Below are 15,765 nucleotides of genomic sequence, written 5' to 3'. Positions count from 1 at the left end.
AAACCAACTTCAGTTTCTTTAAAATGGCAACATCTTAACATCAGTGCTCATGAGAGTGTGAATATAAGGGACCTTTCATGACCCAGGAAGGTCGCTTTAGCATGAGATGTTTAGACCCAATGAGAGAAGTCCATATGGAAAACTAGTCTGCATTGTCTTTTAATGGAGAAAACCATTTTATCCAGGGTTCCCTCACATATTTCTAGTATATTTAACAGCGCTTTCAAAAAATTAGGGGTTAACGCTAACATTTACAGAAAAAGGATGCATTGGATAATGGCATAAGTAATTACATGTAGTCATCATTGCTTGGGCTACCGGCCATGTCGCTCACACCACACTCTTGTGTGAAATGTGTGAGCAGGATTTTTTTTTTTTTTTTTTGAGAGGGAGAGAGAGAGAATCTTAAGTAGACTCCCTGCTGAGTGCCAAGCCCCACCCAGGCCTTGATCTCAGGACTCTGAGATCATGACCTGAGCCAAAATCAAGAGCTGGATGCTTCACTGACTGCGCCATGCAGGTGCCCCCATGAAGTACATCTCTGTGTTTGCCACCATCAGGCTTTGTTCCTGTTTTCCTTTTCTTCCTCTGTTAGAAATGTGGACAGTGTGCCTTCTCTCACCCTCTACTTACCTACTTTGAAACATTCTCAATCTAAACCCATGTATAACAACAGCAAACCAAATCACACATGGCAGAGGGACTCAGTCGCTCTTCTTCCCTTGACGACTTACCTCAAGCCTAGTGTCTCTATGACAGTAGATAGATTTCCCTGTCACTGCCTTCCTGGAGAGATGTTCTACTCCTCCTCATCCTTTCAGTTCAGATATTGGCTTATGACTAAGTCCACGCTGCACTTATTTCACAATATCAGTGGAATTAGTAATTTGTCTTCTTTACTGTGTCTCTCACATGCACACACATGCATGGGGCATGTCATCAGCTGATCCTGAACACGCCACTAAAACTGCTTCTCTATTGATCATTAAAGTATCCCCTGCTTCGCTCAGGGGCCCTAAAATAGTGATCACAGTCACCGATTAGGTCCGAGATACTAACTGCAGCTCCATGAGGCCTTTGCAGGAGAACTCTGAACCACCAGTCCCTCCTCCCTGTAAAAAATTAGCTTCATCTCATCATCCCGGGTCTGTCTGTGAACCTTCTCCAACTCTCTGTCTCTTCCCTACACAAAAGTTAAGTTAGGATTCTACCTTGTCAAGTATCTTCATTAGTAAATCCACTGCTTCCTGAAGTTTCCTGACTAATGGAAGAGAGGATAGGAGTCATTCAGAGCAGATGTGAACTAGATATACAGGCAGACACACTAGTCACCATTCGAAAGGATGATTTTTCATATATATATATGTATATATATATGAAATACTCTCTCAGCTAGACTTATTGAAATACTATATATATTTATTGAATAGTATTCAGTATTACTGAATAGTATTCAATAGTATTCAATATATTTACTGAATATATATATACTTAGTGAATACTACATATACTTATTTAAATATGAAAAATATATATAAGAAAAATATATAGGAAAAAATAGATATATGAAAAAAACTGTCATATATATATATAAGAAAAATGTGTGTGTGTGTGTGTGTGTGTGTGTGTGTGTGTATACATATATATAATTTTTCTTTTTTAAAGCAGGCTCTACACCCAGTGTGGAGCCCAAGGCTGGGCTTGAACTCATGACTGGGATCAAGACCTGAGCTGAGATCAAAAGTTGGATGCTTAACCGACTGAGCCACCCAGGCACCCCAACATTGCACATATATTTTAAATGTCCATGTTCAGTGTATTTAGTGGAATTTCCCTGCTAATGTTGTCAGCCATATATTAAAACTCACCGTGTGTGACACACGTAAGAAATGATTTTTGATCAGGTGGTCAAATCGTTCTTACCTTGGACCTCCTTCCGTGCAGGTTGAGAAGCCAACCGTCTTGCTTTATGTGTGAGGCTGTGGCTAAAGTCCTCCCGAATGACCTAAGATGGAACACATGTGTCAAGGACCTGCTAACCAAAATCTCTGCCAAAATCCACACGGAATCATCTCCAAGCTCACCTCGGGAGTCAAGTATTTGGCAATAAGGTTCTCTAAAAAGGGCCTTTTCAAAATGGAATTAATAGACGGCCGATCTCGGGGAGATACTTCAAAGAGTTGAGATATCAAGGCTTGCAGGTCACGGGAGAACGTTGTGGGTATCGGGGCAAAATGCGCTTGACAAATCTTCAGAACCAACTGGTGTAAGTTGTGACCCTCAAACTGAAAGGACAAGGAACGGTGATACTAAATCAGAGAAAATGTTGAATACTAGTTTGTAAAGTAATATCAAGGAACAAAACAATGTTTCCAGCCGGTGCTCAACAGAAGGGCCCCCACGCAGGCAGGCCTGTGGCAGAAACACACCCCTGCACTGGGGGTGGGGGTCTGTGCCTGTCACCCTCAGATTCCTGCACCCAGGACTGGGGTGGGGGGGCTCATACTGACCACCCTTCCCTGATCCAGCTGAGGGACCCTGGGGAAGCAATCCTTTTGCTTTTGCTCAAGCTGGACTTTATAAATTAAAAAAGTGGACATTGAATCTTAAAACAAAGCGAAACCGAAATACATTATAAGGCTTTAGTTAGAAGTACTATGGTCCACCCTAAATGGTTTTCATCAACTAATATTTGATGAGTAGATATTATAGGCAGTTACACAATGTGATGCCATGTTATATAAAACAAGCTTTTCTTAGTTTTAATTTTTTCTTATCAAAATAATATTTATTCATTATGAAAAACTGGAAGCAAGAGGAAGCTACAGACAGGGCAAATATGTATAATTTTGTCAGCCAAGGATATATTTCCTTCTAGTCTTTTAAAACAATGTTTACTGGGGTGCCTGGTTGGCTCAGTGCAGAGAGCATGTGACGCTTGATCTCAGGGTTGTGAGTTCAAACCCCACATTGGGCACAGAGCTTACATTTTGAAAAAAGTAAAATAATGTTTACTTTACAGAGTTGAAGTCATAACAATATGAAAGTTTACACCTTGCTTTCTAAATTAACAAAGCAAAAACATTTCCTCAAAAATTCTTCATTAACCAGGGACACCTGGGTGGCTCAGTGGGTTAAAGCCTCTGCCTTCAGCTCCGGTCATGATCCCAGGGTCCTGGAATCAAGCCTCACATCGGGCTCTCTGCTCAGCAGGGAGCCTGCTTCCCCCTCTCTCTGCCTGCTGCTCTGCCTGTCAAATAAATAAATAAAATCTTTTTTAAAAAAGTTAAACTACTTTCTGATCTTTCTTTAAAAAAAAAAAATTCTTCGTTAACCAGAGAATCTTCCATTGTATGAGGCCATGGGTTTACACATAAGCATAACGTTCGATGACACAATAAAGATCAGGTTTAATCAGGCTATTACTAGCTGTCTGACCTTTGACAATAATAATAGTAGTAATAATAAATAACAATAATAACAGCTGTGTAGAAAGTGTTCACACAGCAGGTTTAAGACTGCTTTCCTTAGAAAGGCCCCCCTGGGGTGCCTGGGTGACTCAGTGGGTTAAGCCTCTGCCTTCGGCTCAGGTCATGATCTTGGGGTCCTGGGATTGAGCCCCGCATTGGCTCTCTGCTCAGTGGGGAGCCTGCTTCCCCCCCTCTCTCTGCCTGTCTCTCTGCCTACTTGTGATCTCTCTCTCTCTGTGTCAAAAGAATAAAAAAAATCTTAAAAAAAAAAAAAAAAAGAAAAGGAAGAAAAAAAAAAAAAGACAGGCCTCCTTACCACATTGGCCCTTGGCTGGCTTCTGGGAACTCACATTTCTGGAGAGTTCCCACTGCTCCCTCAGTGTTCAGAGTGGCTCTCTTTGCCTACACTGATGGTGCAAACAATATGGTTGATGCTAAACACCCACTTCTTCCTGGGAGTCTGGAAGCGTGGTACCTGCCAGGCATAGGGTACCTCCATGACCAGTTCCACATCAAAACCCTGAGCACTGGGTCTCTAAGGAGCTTCCCTGGGTGCGAACCTTTCACACGTGCTGTCACTACTTGTTGCTGGAGAAAGTAGCATGACTCCTGTGTGACTCCATTGGGAGAGGGTCTTAGAAGCTTGTGTCTGGTTTCCTACAGACTTCACCCCACGCACCTTTTCCCTTTGCTGATTATATATTCACGTGCAGTTGATTTTTAAGGAAAATATGCTGTGTAGCTTAGGTTTTTTACTGTACAAGTTGCACATTTTTCCATGTCTGTATATATGGATTGATCACTCATCTTAATAGCTTGTCCATGTGATTTTTAACAACCTAATAACTCCAAACATTAACCTTTTCCCTCTCAAAAGTTAATTTCACTTTTATAGTTTTAATAATTCAAGATTACTCTGATGATTAACATACTTACAGGATGCTTGAGTGCGCAAAGCTCATATAAGACACAGCCAAGAGACCAAATATCCCTGGGGAAGATAAGAGATCACATGCCAAGAAATATCCATAATTCTCAATTAAAGTCTTTATCCTTACAGTGACTGATATTTTTGTATCCTTACAATTTTACAGGTTTTATCCTTACTTTTTCAATTCTTTGTCCTACTAAGGTAAGAGGTCACATCGAAACAAGGCACAGTTTGTGAGAATCCTAGCAGAGAAAAGATATACTAACTTTGCTACAATCTGAGGGCTCAGTGTTTACCTCAGCTTCATGTGCTCGGAGGAAATGTGTGTATGTAAGGAATTCTGAACAATTTGGAGGAAGCTAGCAAGACTCAAACATGGATTTGTTTTGATTCAAAGGGTAAAATTTGGTTGATTTAGGAAGGTATATTCTTCTTAAAGCCACTGACAGAACCAAAGCTCTATTAAGAGACAACATAGTGACAAACAATAAAAGACTCTTAATCTCACAAAACAAACTGACAGTTGGGGGGTGGGGTGGGCAATAGGGAGGGAGGATAGGGAGAGGGTGGTGGGGTTATGGACACTGGGGACAGAATGTGCTATGGTGAGTGCTGTGAAGTGTGTAAACCTCGCGATTCACAGACCTGTATCCCTGGGGCTAATAATACATTATATGTTTATTTAAAAAAAAAAAAAAGAGAGAGACAACATAGTATCTGGCACTCAATAAATTGAAAATTGTGCTTGTAACATATGACCAGAGGCTTGCTCTTCAGTATTTAGTGCTTTTATGTGATTGGTGTAATAAGGAGTTATCTTATAAAAAAGGCATCATTAAATCTAAAAAACCAAAGAAAATACAGTGAGAAATGAAACAATGAAAACAAGGATTCTGTAAAGTGAGGAAAACGGCACCTCTGTTTAGCCACATTTCCTCTGAGTGTAGGCAGGAGCAGAGGGAGACATCCTGAAGGCTTGAGGAAATGAAGAGCTATTACAGAATAGGTAGGAAACAATTTCCAACTGCTTTCTAGTGTTTTCCTAAGAGTTTCTAGAAACTCACAGACTACTTCCCACGACCACACAGAATTTTATAATCACCGGGTCTTCCCTAGGCCCACACCCTCCCCTGTCCCAGAGCGCCCTCTATACCAGCCAGTGTGGTCCAGCGGGGAATACAGCCACTCTGGCACTAGGTGGAAACTTCTACAAGTCTCCTATGCCCTACGTGTGGTGGGGGCTACGGTGAGCCAGGGACTGGTTTCCTGATCCACGGGGCAGCAGCTACCCAGCTGATTATTGCTAAGGTCTTCCAATTAACAAAAGCACCAAGTCAGCATATTAAAATGTTGACTCAAGTATTGTAAAAAGCAGTACAAAACAATGCAAATGATCCAGGGTGTTCTCTGGACAGTCCCCCTTTCCACCCAGGCTATACTAGCTGCATTCCTGCCCAACTGGAGGCCAAACCCCTTCTTGGTATTATTCTAGGCTATTCCAGGGGAAAAAAAAAAAAAAAAAAAAAAAAAAAAAAAAAAAAAAAAAACAAAAAAAAAAAAAAAAAAGCTTGTTTTTCTATTATGCAGAGAAATATTTTCTACTCTTTTTAGAAATCTCTACCATCTGGGCTCTGCCCTCCACTTATCTCTTGCAAAGTCAAACAGCCAAACTTCCCTTGAGTACTTTCCAAAACAAATGCAAAATTAACCCCTAGAAGGAATTCAGTCTTCCTGCTAAACCAACTAGTTCAACCGGCAGCTTTGAAAAGTGATTTTTTTTCTGCATCTCCTTATATGGAAATAAAAACTACCTCATGTTCACCTTTTACTATTGTGTATATTAATATTATTCCGGAATGGTAGGCTCTGGTATCTCATACACAAAACTAGTTGGGTTTTAAAGCTGGAAATACCTTAACAATTGCCTAACTAACAGCTAGGGGAACTGAGACCTACAGAGGTCAATCGACGGGGTCAACATGGTGACAGGGCCAAGGCTCCTAGCTCCTAATCCAGTACTCTCATTGCTTTCTCCCTGACCCCTCCACAACACTTTCCTGTGTTAGGCTAAACAGTGTTTGGAAGGTATGAAAAATCAAACAGATGCACATCACAGAGACTGCAATTTTCAATGTTAGTCTTTTTATCACTTGTGTCTTCAGATGAAATGTCTTTCTTCTAAATATGTTCAAAAGCTTCAGGGGACACTGAGGTGGTTGGAGACAGTCACTGCGATCCCCATTTCACATGTGAAGGAAATGAAATTATGAAAGTACCATGAGAAAGAATCCGCCCGCTTTATTGAGACTTTCAAACCAATCATCGGCAACTCACGTTTTATTGTTGTAGGGTTTATTCTGACAGATCTCTGGGGATAGGTAGTATGGTGTTCCAACACAAGTTCTAGCGAGTTCCATGGAACTAGTAAGTTATGTTAAATAATAAAATAACATGGTTTGTTATTGGAGTAAGAAAAGGCTTAAGACACAGACATGCAAGAAGAAAGTATAAAAATGGGTAACACAAAATTTGATGAATGTACATATTAAAATAAAGCCAACATATTGCATATTAATAACAGAGTAGTAAAATAAATTGATTTTTAAACTTATACTTCACCAGCTCAACATCTACACATAAAAAAATATTTATGGTTAAAGGCTTCACAAAGAAATACGATTGATAGATGTGGAAAGAGGTCCCCCTTTCCAATTACCAAAGTAATGCAGACATGACTAAAAATTTGGAAAATATGGGAGTGAATAAAGAAGAAAAAAATTACCTAGAATCTTACTATCCCAAAATAGTTATTATTAAAATTTGGATATATTTCCTTCTTGTTTTTTTTTCCATGCATATTTTCCATATAGGTGTGATCACAGAGTATTTAAAATTCAGAATTCCATTTTTGTCTTAATATAACAAAGTTTGTTCTCACATTATCAAGAAGTCTTCAAAATCATAAATGTGAGTGGCCATGTAACATTCAGGTACATGCTTGTGCCAAGCTTTATAAAATTTACCCATTTCCCAATTATTAGGCATTTAAATTAGTCCAAATATCAAACTATTCCTTTAGAACAAAGAGAACATTTAAAAAACTCTTGATGTTTATTACCACCAAAATGTCTTCCAAAATAGTTGCATCAATATATTGCCCAGAGCATGTGCGAATTGGCCTGTTGCACTCAATTCTCACCAGCTTTACGCATATGCAGTCACAACTCATTTGATAAACTTATATCATACTATAAAACATTGCCACTATCTTTCTATTATCCCAAGATTAATCTTGGAAATTTTAATCGTAGGCAAAACATCATATGAATGAATGATTTAGTGAATTTATATAAATAGCTCTCTAAAATTATCTGGAAACCAAACTTTAAATATCTTAATTCATGATAACCTAAAAATACATATTTTGGCTGTTATAAATAGAAAATGATTTTTAAAAAATACTTACTTGTTCAGAACTCTTGCTATACCAAAGTCCCCAAGCTTTGCAACCATTCCACTCTTGCAAAGAAAAATGTTCTATAAATGGAGAAAATGCTATGTTGTTGGAGATATTTCAAGAAAACGAAAGATCAGTTCTGTCTTGATCTCTCCAAGCTGTTACCTGAGCTTTTATGTCTCTATGTAAGATCTTCCTGTCATGAATATATTTTAGTCCTAGAGAAATCTGTACAAACCAACTCAGAATCTGTAGAGGGAACATAAAACAAAGCCAATCAGTAGTCTGGTGGTCATTGAAATGTCTTCATGAAAATATGCAAAAAGAGAGAAATAACATATTTATGTGTATGTATTTATGTGAATGAAACTATCTTAGATATATCATCTAATCACACAATTCTCTTTTTATAGAAAAAAAATGAAGGTGCACAAAGGCAATCTAAATGTGCAGGTAACAAAGGGAACTCCACATACAGAAAAGAGACGTAGAAGCACAGGAAAGAGGGAGTCAGTTGTGCTTTTTTTTTCTCTAACACTGGTTTGCTGACTCCATCAGGATAGCAGATAAGCAGCATTTCCTGATAACCCTGGTGCCATTGGTGTTTCCTATTCCATGGAAAGGGGTTGCCAAGGCAGAGAGGGAAAGAGTAAGCAGAGAATCTGTGACTTTATTAAAATTTTCAATGAACTATCAATATATGTGTATATAATATAAAAACAAGTATTTTACTTTTGAAATTTTTGGAACTTAATTTCATTTCTTAGTCATGATTTTATTTTATCTTAACTGGCCATGAGCCTCTTTTTAAAAATGTGTTCTATGCTTATAAAGAATTCTTTAAACTTCCAAAATGTCATTGGTTCCTTGTCCACCAGATTCCACAAAAAAAGGGACAACAAAAGCAAAAAATAGCCATACTCCAGATGCTAAGATTCAGTTGTAATTTTAGCTCTTTTCCAACAAAGGGAAATGTAATTCAAAATTTTGTGGTGAAGAGCGTTTTTATTAAATGTGGCAAAATAGGGGCACCTGGATGGCTCAGTGGGTTAAAGCCTCTGCCTCCGGCTCACGTCATAATCCCAGGGTCCTGGGATCGAGCCCCTCATCGGGCTCTCTGCTCAGCAGGGCCTGCTTCCCCCTCTCTCTGCCTGCCTCTCTGCCTACTTGTGATCTCTCCCTCTCTGTGTGTGTCAAATAAATAAATAAAAATCTTAAAAAAAAGGAAAGGAAAGGAAAGAAAAGAAAAGCAGACTTTTAAAAAAATGTGGCAAAATAATCCCTAGAGGGGAAGAAAGGACGGTTTCTACAAATACTGAATTTAATATATAATGTGAAGGAGCATAGGAAGGATGGTTGATCAAATTTACAAAGTTTTAGGGATAAATGTGTACATTCAAACTATTCCATTTTAGCTCTAGGAGGAAATGATAGAGGCATGAGGTCTTTCAATAGTAAAATAGGACACAGAAACAAACTGCCAAAAGATGGCGGTGGGCCATTCCTGAGCGCTGCTCCAGGCAGCGGCCTGCCCCACCTGTCACACAGGCCCCATTCAGATTCCCTTCCACACACACACATTCCTGCTGTGTCCTTCACAGGCACAGCTCCCAAGAGGGTTCCAAAGGACGCTCAGAGGGTGGAAGAAAAATGTGTTTGTGTGAAGAGAGAATGGGAATCGAGGCCATTATTCTTGGCCTTTCTCTCCTCTCTCTTCATAATCAATGAAACTAAATAGCCATTGCCACGAAGGGCCTCTATGCTCCCTAGCAAAGTGGGATAGCTATTTTATAACAACGTACTAAATGGTAAAAGGAAGAAGAGTGAAGCTATAAATATGTCACATTTAAAATGGCTGAGGAATATCCACATTCACAATTTTTTAGCCATGAAGACTGATCTCAAGGGCATCCTACTTGAGATTGCCCCAAAATACAACACTATCTTCTTTGCAAGGTTCACTCTCAAAAAGAGATTCAATTTCAGTTCAATTGCAGATCTGTTCTGGACTAAATCTATCAACAATATTGATCCCCTACTGTACGTTTGAATTTCTCTGCCAGAAATCATGCTGTATATATACACGTCCTCGTACTTGTGGCATTATGAATTTAATTCCCCCCGGTACAAATTAAAAGGCAAACTGGAGGCATTTTTACCTGATCTTCACTAAATAACACTCCCCGTTGTCTACGGATCCTTCTCATGAGATCCCCTCCGTCACAGTACTCCATCACAATGAACAACCTGTTGTTCTCTGTAAGAAAAGGCATCATTACCTTTCGTGCTCTCAAAAGTGGAGAATATAAAAAAAAAAAAAAAAGTGGAGAATATACAGAAAAATGCATTATACGACAGTTAAAAACACTGGCTGCAGAATCATGGACTGGATTCTCGGCCCACTTCGCCACTTAACATTCTTAGCTCTCTGACTCTGGGCAAGTTATTTAAATTTCTCTGTGCCTCATAATCTCATCTGTAAGGTGGCGGTAATAATATGGAAACTCCTCTAAGGATTGTCGCAAAGGTTAAATGAGTTAATCCGTGTCAGAGACTCACAACAATGCCTGCATATAATGAGAGTTCCATAAATGTTAACAACAATTATGAACACATTCCTCCCGGAGATGAGAAATCTTCTGTTACACGGCAGCCATGAATCTTAACCCAAACCCCAGGAAGCATTAATAGACCTTTGAACTTGGGTGTAATCTTTTATTTATATGGCACTTACTCAACTATGTTGTTGAGCACAATGGACACTCTTCTAAACTAACCTCTCCCTGACCTACTTTTTGGAGTCATTACCATTCCTGCTGCCCACTCAGGGGTACCCCTGGAGCCTACTAGACTCTCCCGCACACTCAGGTACCTCTGTTCCCATGAATTGTCACCAAGATCATGGTGTCCATCCCCAAATCTGTTCAGCCAATTACACTTGTTATTGCCATTATTGCACAAACTAATGAAAAATGAATGGAAAAAAGACAGATGTGGTTATTTCTACAAAACCTATGTTGACTACTGTGGAGAACTCAGTAAAAGAAAGTAGCTTTAAAAATAAAAAAGAGGGGACGCCTGGGTGGCTCAGTTGGTTAAGCGGCTGCTTTCGGCTCAGGTCATGATCCCGGCATCCTGGGATCGAGTCCCACATCAGGCTCCTTGCTCAGCAGGGAGCCTGCTTCTCCCTCTGCCTCTGCCTGCCACTTAGTCTGCCTGTGCTCACTCTCTCTGACAAATAAATAAAATCTTTAAAAAATAAATAAATAAATAAATAAATAAATAAATAAAAAAGAGAGGGGTGTCTTCGACCTACATGTTGGGTAAGACAAGTGGAAAATAACTGACAAAGCTTTAAAAAGACTGTGCACCCAGACTGTCTGTAAATTCTGACTCCACTCTAAGGAAAGTAAATGGGAAGCCAGAAACGAGGGGAGTAGCCTGCCCAAGAAGGAGTCTTCAGAAGTCTATTCCACGTGTTCATCATCAAAGATGAGGCCTTGGTCTTCTATCAAAACTTTGGCAAATGGTTGTGCATTTATAGATGAAAATAAATATGTGTGTGCAATTTCCTGCTCAACCAGTTTTTCCCCAGAACCAGCCAACTGCCAGCTGGACTCCTGCTGGAAAGGGCTCCTCTGTTGCTCGTTTCTCCCACTCCTCTGTGGGTTCCCTGCAGACAGAGTCCCCACTTTGTTCTTTTGTCTTCCCTGCACCTGGCATGGGAACTGCCACCTGGAAGGGGCTTTAGGAAGGGCAGTTAAGTGGTTTCATAAAACCATCTAAGAAACACAACAAAAAATGGCATAAAATCTGGCTTAAAAACAAGTATTAATCCTCCTCGTGTTTTGCCTCGTGTTGTTGAGTATCCACTAAATTTCAGAATCTCTTGCCAAAGAGCTATCATTTGCTCCCTCTCTCTTTCAAGGAGCTTAAACCAGCTCCGGAGGCTGTGAGCACCCTGATGGCGTCTGCCCTCTGCTGTGGCTAATTCACAAACTCAGGGCTCCTCTCACAGAACACTTCGACTCCCACCTCCTTAAAGGGGACAGATCCATTCATTCATCAACAGACCGTTATTGAGGACATGCCAAGGAATGAGGTGCTGGGAATAAAAAGCAAACAAGCTATCCTTCCTGCATGAGGAGGCGACCGTTTAGTTGGGGAGTCGGTCAGCATAGGTGAGAAGAGCCACCGCAGAGGTCTGTGGCTTAGATGGCAATGAGGACGAGACAGTGAACGACAGACATGGAGAGTCCAGGAAGGTTTTAAGAAGGTGTTTCCGGACATGCCCTAATTATTTAGGGGGTAAATTATCTTTAGGAATGCATGAGTTTTAGGAGAACTGCTATTTCTCATAGCTTAGTCCTTGAGAGGGCCACTTCAGCGATGAAGGAATGGCAGTGGGACTGCTGAAATCAGGAAAACTAAGGAGAAAGGGTTCCATTTTACTTCCTTGCCACCAACCTTCAACTCACTCTGCCTTACACTGGCTTTCTGTGACAGAAGTTAAGTGGCTGCTTCAGGATTAATCATGGCGGAGCCATCTTGAAGAAACTATTTGGGTCAATGAGTATCATTTGCCTCTAAATACGCATATCCCCCCCCCCCACTAGCCACCATTAATTTCGTATGCGATGGGCTTAGAACTTTCTGGAAAGACCATTTATATTCTCAAATTCTCCATCTATTTAAGCAAAGTAAGCACTGTAGGGGAAGGGGGAAGAGGTATAAGAAACAATTATTGTCCTCATGGCCTCCAGTCTCACAGATGGAAATGAAGATTATACACTAGCATTATAATATAGCATATTATGTGCCATGTGAGTACAAGTTTGGAGGTTCTCAGAGCAGAAGTGAGAGAGGTCACTTTTCATTAAGGGACAGATCTGTGTTTGGTCTTAAAGCATGTATAATATTTGAAAATGCAGAAAGGAGGAAAAGGATGCTCTAAAAAAAGAAGTGCAAGACACATTGTAGGGCAGCAACTTCTGGAATTACGAAGCTCACTGGTCATTAACCTTTCTAAACTACCAAGGGGCACTCATAGTAGGGACTAACATTAACCAACCTTTCTACGGTCAAATTCCAACATGCAAAAATTAATTAATTAATATTGTAATTAATTCATTCTTAAGTGCACTTTGTAAAAATCAGGATGGCATCTTACAGACATTGGCATCTTTCAATTGGTTGCTGTGGACCCAGCAGTCTTGATGTTACCACTGCTTGAATAATTTTTAGAACCCCTTAACCAATTTAATTCGCCTGTAGTTTCCTTTTTATGTATGTACAAGAAGAATAGTAAATACGTCTTAAAAAGCTCTTTTAATACATAGAAAATAAAAATTGGGTTAAGGAAGAACATTGTTTTGTCAAGTTGGCAGTATTGTTCCTCGGAATTAGCATGTAATGGCGCATCTGGTAACCAATGGCCTCTAGATTTGATGAAGTATCACCCACTACCACCATCATTCCATAAAATAAGAGCATTTTAGCGCCCCAAATCAAGGAGGGACACAGAGTCAGCATCAAGAATGAAGGTATTGGGGCGCCTGGGTGGCTCAGTGGGTTAAGCCACTGCCTTCGGCTCGGGTCATGATCTCAGGGTCCTGGGATCGGGTCCCGAATCGGGCTCTCTGCTCAGCAGGGAGCCTGCTTCCCTCTCTCTCTCTGCCTCCCTCTCCATTTACTTGTGATCTCTCTCTGTCAAATAAATAAACAAAATCTTAAAAAAAAAAAAAAAAGAGAATGAAGGTACTTCTGCTCTTCTCTCTTGCCCATTGCACTGTACTCACAAGGACATCCCACAAGGCTCTGTGTCTCTCCCCCACTTACAAGCCTCTGACTATTTCATGGATGCTAGGATATGTGACTCCTGGGCCAGTGGCCAAGGACTTTATTACTCTTGGCAAAAGCAGGTGTCAGAGCTTCACGTTAGCACTCATCCCACGGAGGTAAAACACATGAGCCTAGACGGACGTGTGCACCTGCCATGGGCAACGTGACAGGAGAGGAACCTGAGCTGGAGGAAGCTGCCGCTTTCCAGTGAGCAGCAAATAGGCCAGCTCTGCCTTGGAGATGTCTTGCCTTTCAGTGTCCCTCACCACAAACCCAATCTGGAGATACAGCCTGGGGAGACAGCAGTCAGGACTTCGCACTCCTGGCACGTTCGGCAGAGATGTGCAGAGATGCTCAGGGCCCATGGCAGACAGCCCTTCCCAAAGGCCTCCTGGCCAGTGCTTTAACCTACCAGGCCTGCTCTTGTCCTCATGCCATTGCAGTGGCTGGTCCTCTGGCCCAGAAAGTTCATCAGCAAAGCTGAGCGTGGATCTTCCAGTCTTTCCTCGAATGACCACCCTGCTGGAAATTGTTTCTGTACTCCTGCCCCACCCTTTTATGTTGCCTCAGCATTTACTACCTTCTAACATACTCTACAATGTGGTTCTTGGTTATGCCTCCATTTATTGTCTGTCTCTCCCCACCCACAGCCCCAGTGCATACACGGTGTGGGCTCCCTCCCTGGGAGTGCGGGTAGGACCTGTAGATACAATGGGCTATCACTCCCGTGATGATGTCATGTCACGACATACAGCAGAGGGGATTTTGCTGATATCGCTGAAGTCAGTTGACTTTGAGTTCATAAAATGGGAGATTTTACCTGGGGGCCTTGACCTAATCACCAGAGCCATCGAGATCTAGGTCTAGAGGTCAGAGACAGAGGAAGAGAGAGATTGCAAGTGGAAGAAGGCCTACTGAAAGGGCCATAGGGCATGGAAGGGCAGTTGGCGTCCAGAAGGCCATAACCACTCCCAGTGAACAGCTAGCAAGAAAGCAGACCCCTCATTCTTACGATCCTAGTAGACGAGTTCTGCCAACAATGTAAGTAAGCAGGGCAGGGCACTCTGCACCTCCATGGAGAGAGCAGACCCAGCTGTGGGGCCCTGAGCAGAGAATCCAGCTAAGCCACACCCAGACCTGTGATCTAGAGGGGTCAGGAGAGGATAAATGGATGTTGGTTGGAGCCATTGAATTTGTGATGGTTTGTTACGCAGCAACAGAAAACAACAGTGCAGGGAGAGCTTCTGCCTCCTGTGTTCACTGATGAAACCCAGGACACACCCAGCATGTAAGAGGACTTGATAAATATTTATTGAAGGAATTTAAGTGGAATCAATTTAGCTTTAGGAAAATCTCACTACATGCCCTGTTTTTCATACATCGCTTCAAACTTATAAAAAGTTCATGCTTTCTACAGACAAACATTTGCTGAACTAGAGCAACGGTTCTTCTGTTCCGAGACAAGCTGTTGAGAGTAAACAAAGCCTTTATCTTGATAAGCTCCAGGTTTCAAGTCCCGAAAACCTGCCAGGCAAACCCAGGGGTATCCCCATAGCTCTGGCTTTCCTAAACACAGGGGCACTGAACTTCAAAAACAAAAAATAAGCTGTTCTAAGAAAGTTCAAGCTTACAATATAAACAGACTCAGTGGAGGTCATTTATGTGGTCCAAATGACCCCTAATTTTATAACAGCACCTGTGTCCATGGTCCTCAAATGTCTATTTGGCATAAAGACATAGTCTACTCTGTGAAAGGGGCTCAGACCATGTAGTCACTCAGCCAACTGGGGATTAAGCACCTACCTCACGCTGGATGTGGAGGATCAAGTGGTGACAGAAGAATTCTTAATGCGACTATCTGAAAGGAATTTGGACTTGGTCCTGCAAACAGAGGCATGCGCACAAGGGCAGAGGTGTCATGCAATGTCAGTAGAGGGCACCATGATGGGAACCACAGTCTCGGAGAAGGCCTGAGCATGAGTAGACGTTAGCCAGAGGGAGTCAAGCAACAACCCAAATAATGAAGAAAAGAAAGATAGTCTTTTGGCTTTGTTAGGAATCCAAGA

At 41.2% G+C, this 15,765-nt stretch overlaps 1 protein-coding gene across 1 annotated transcript in view; it reads right to left on the bottom strand.

Annotated features, from left to right (window-relative positions):
* Nucleotides 1-15,765, bottom strand: part of LOC111147113 (serine/threonine-protein kinase Nek5-like) — a 57,066-nt gene that overhangs the window by 32,833 nt on the left and 8,468 nt on the right. Inside the window, exons 3-9 of the mRNA XM_022503013.1 lie at nt 10,018-10,115; nt 8,024-8,107; nt 7,868-7,938; nt 6,736-6,822; nt 4,407-4,461; nt 2,085-2,285; nt 1,924-2,005 (exon numbers count right to left, since the gene is read on the bottom strand). Coding sequence (XP_022358721.1) covers nt 1,924-2,005; nt 2,085-2,285; nt 4,407-4,461; nt 6,736-6,822; nt 7,868-7,938; nt 8,024-8,107; nt 10,018-10,115 — 678 coding nt within the window. The remainder of the gene's footprint in view (nt 1-1,923; nt 2,006-2,084; nt 2,286-4,406; nt 4,462-6,735; nt 6,823-7,867; nt 7,939-8,023; nt 8,108-10,017; nt 10,116-15,765) is intronic.

This window comes from Enhydra lutris, unplaced genomic scaffold, assembly GCF_002288905.1.
Source record: "Enhydra lutris kenyoni isolate GAN:26980312 unplaced genomic scaffold, ASM228890v2 scaffoldscaffold15, whole genome shotgun sequence".
Taxonomy (NCBI): domain Eukaryota; kingdom Metazoa; phylum Chordata; class Mammalia; order Carnivora; family Mustelidae; genus Enhydra; species Enhydra lutris.
This window is presented reverse-complemented; position numbering and strand designations above follow the sequence as displayed.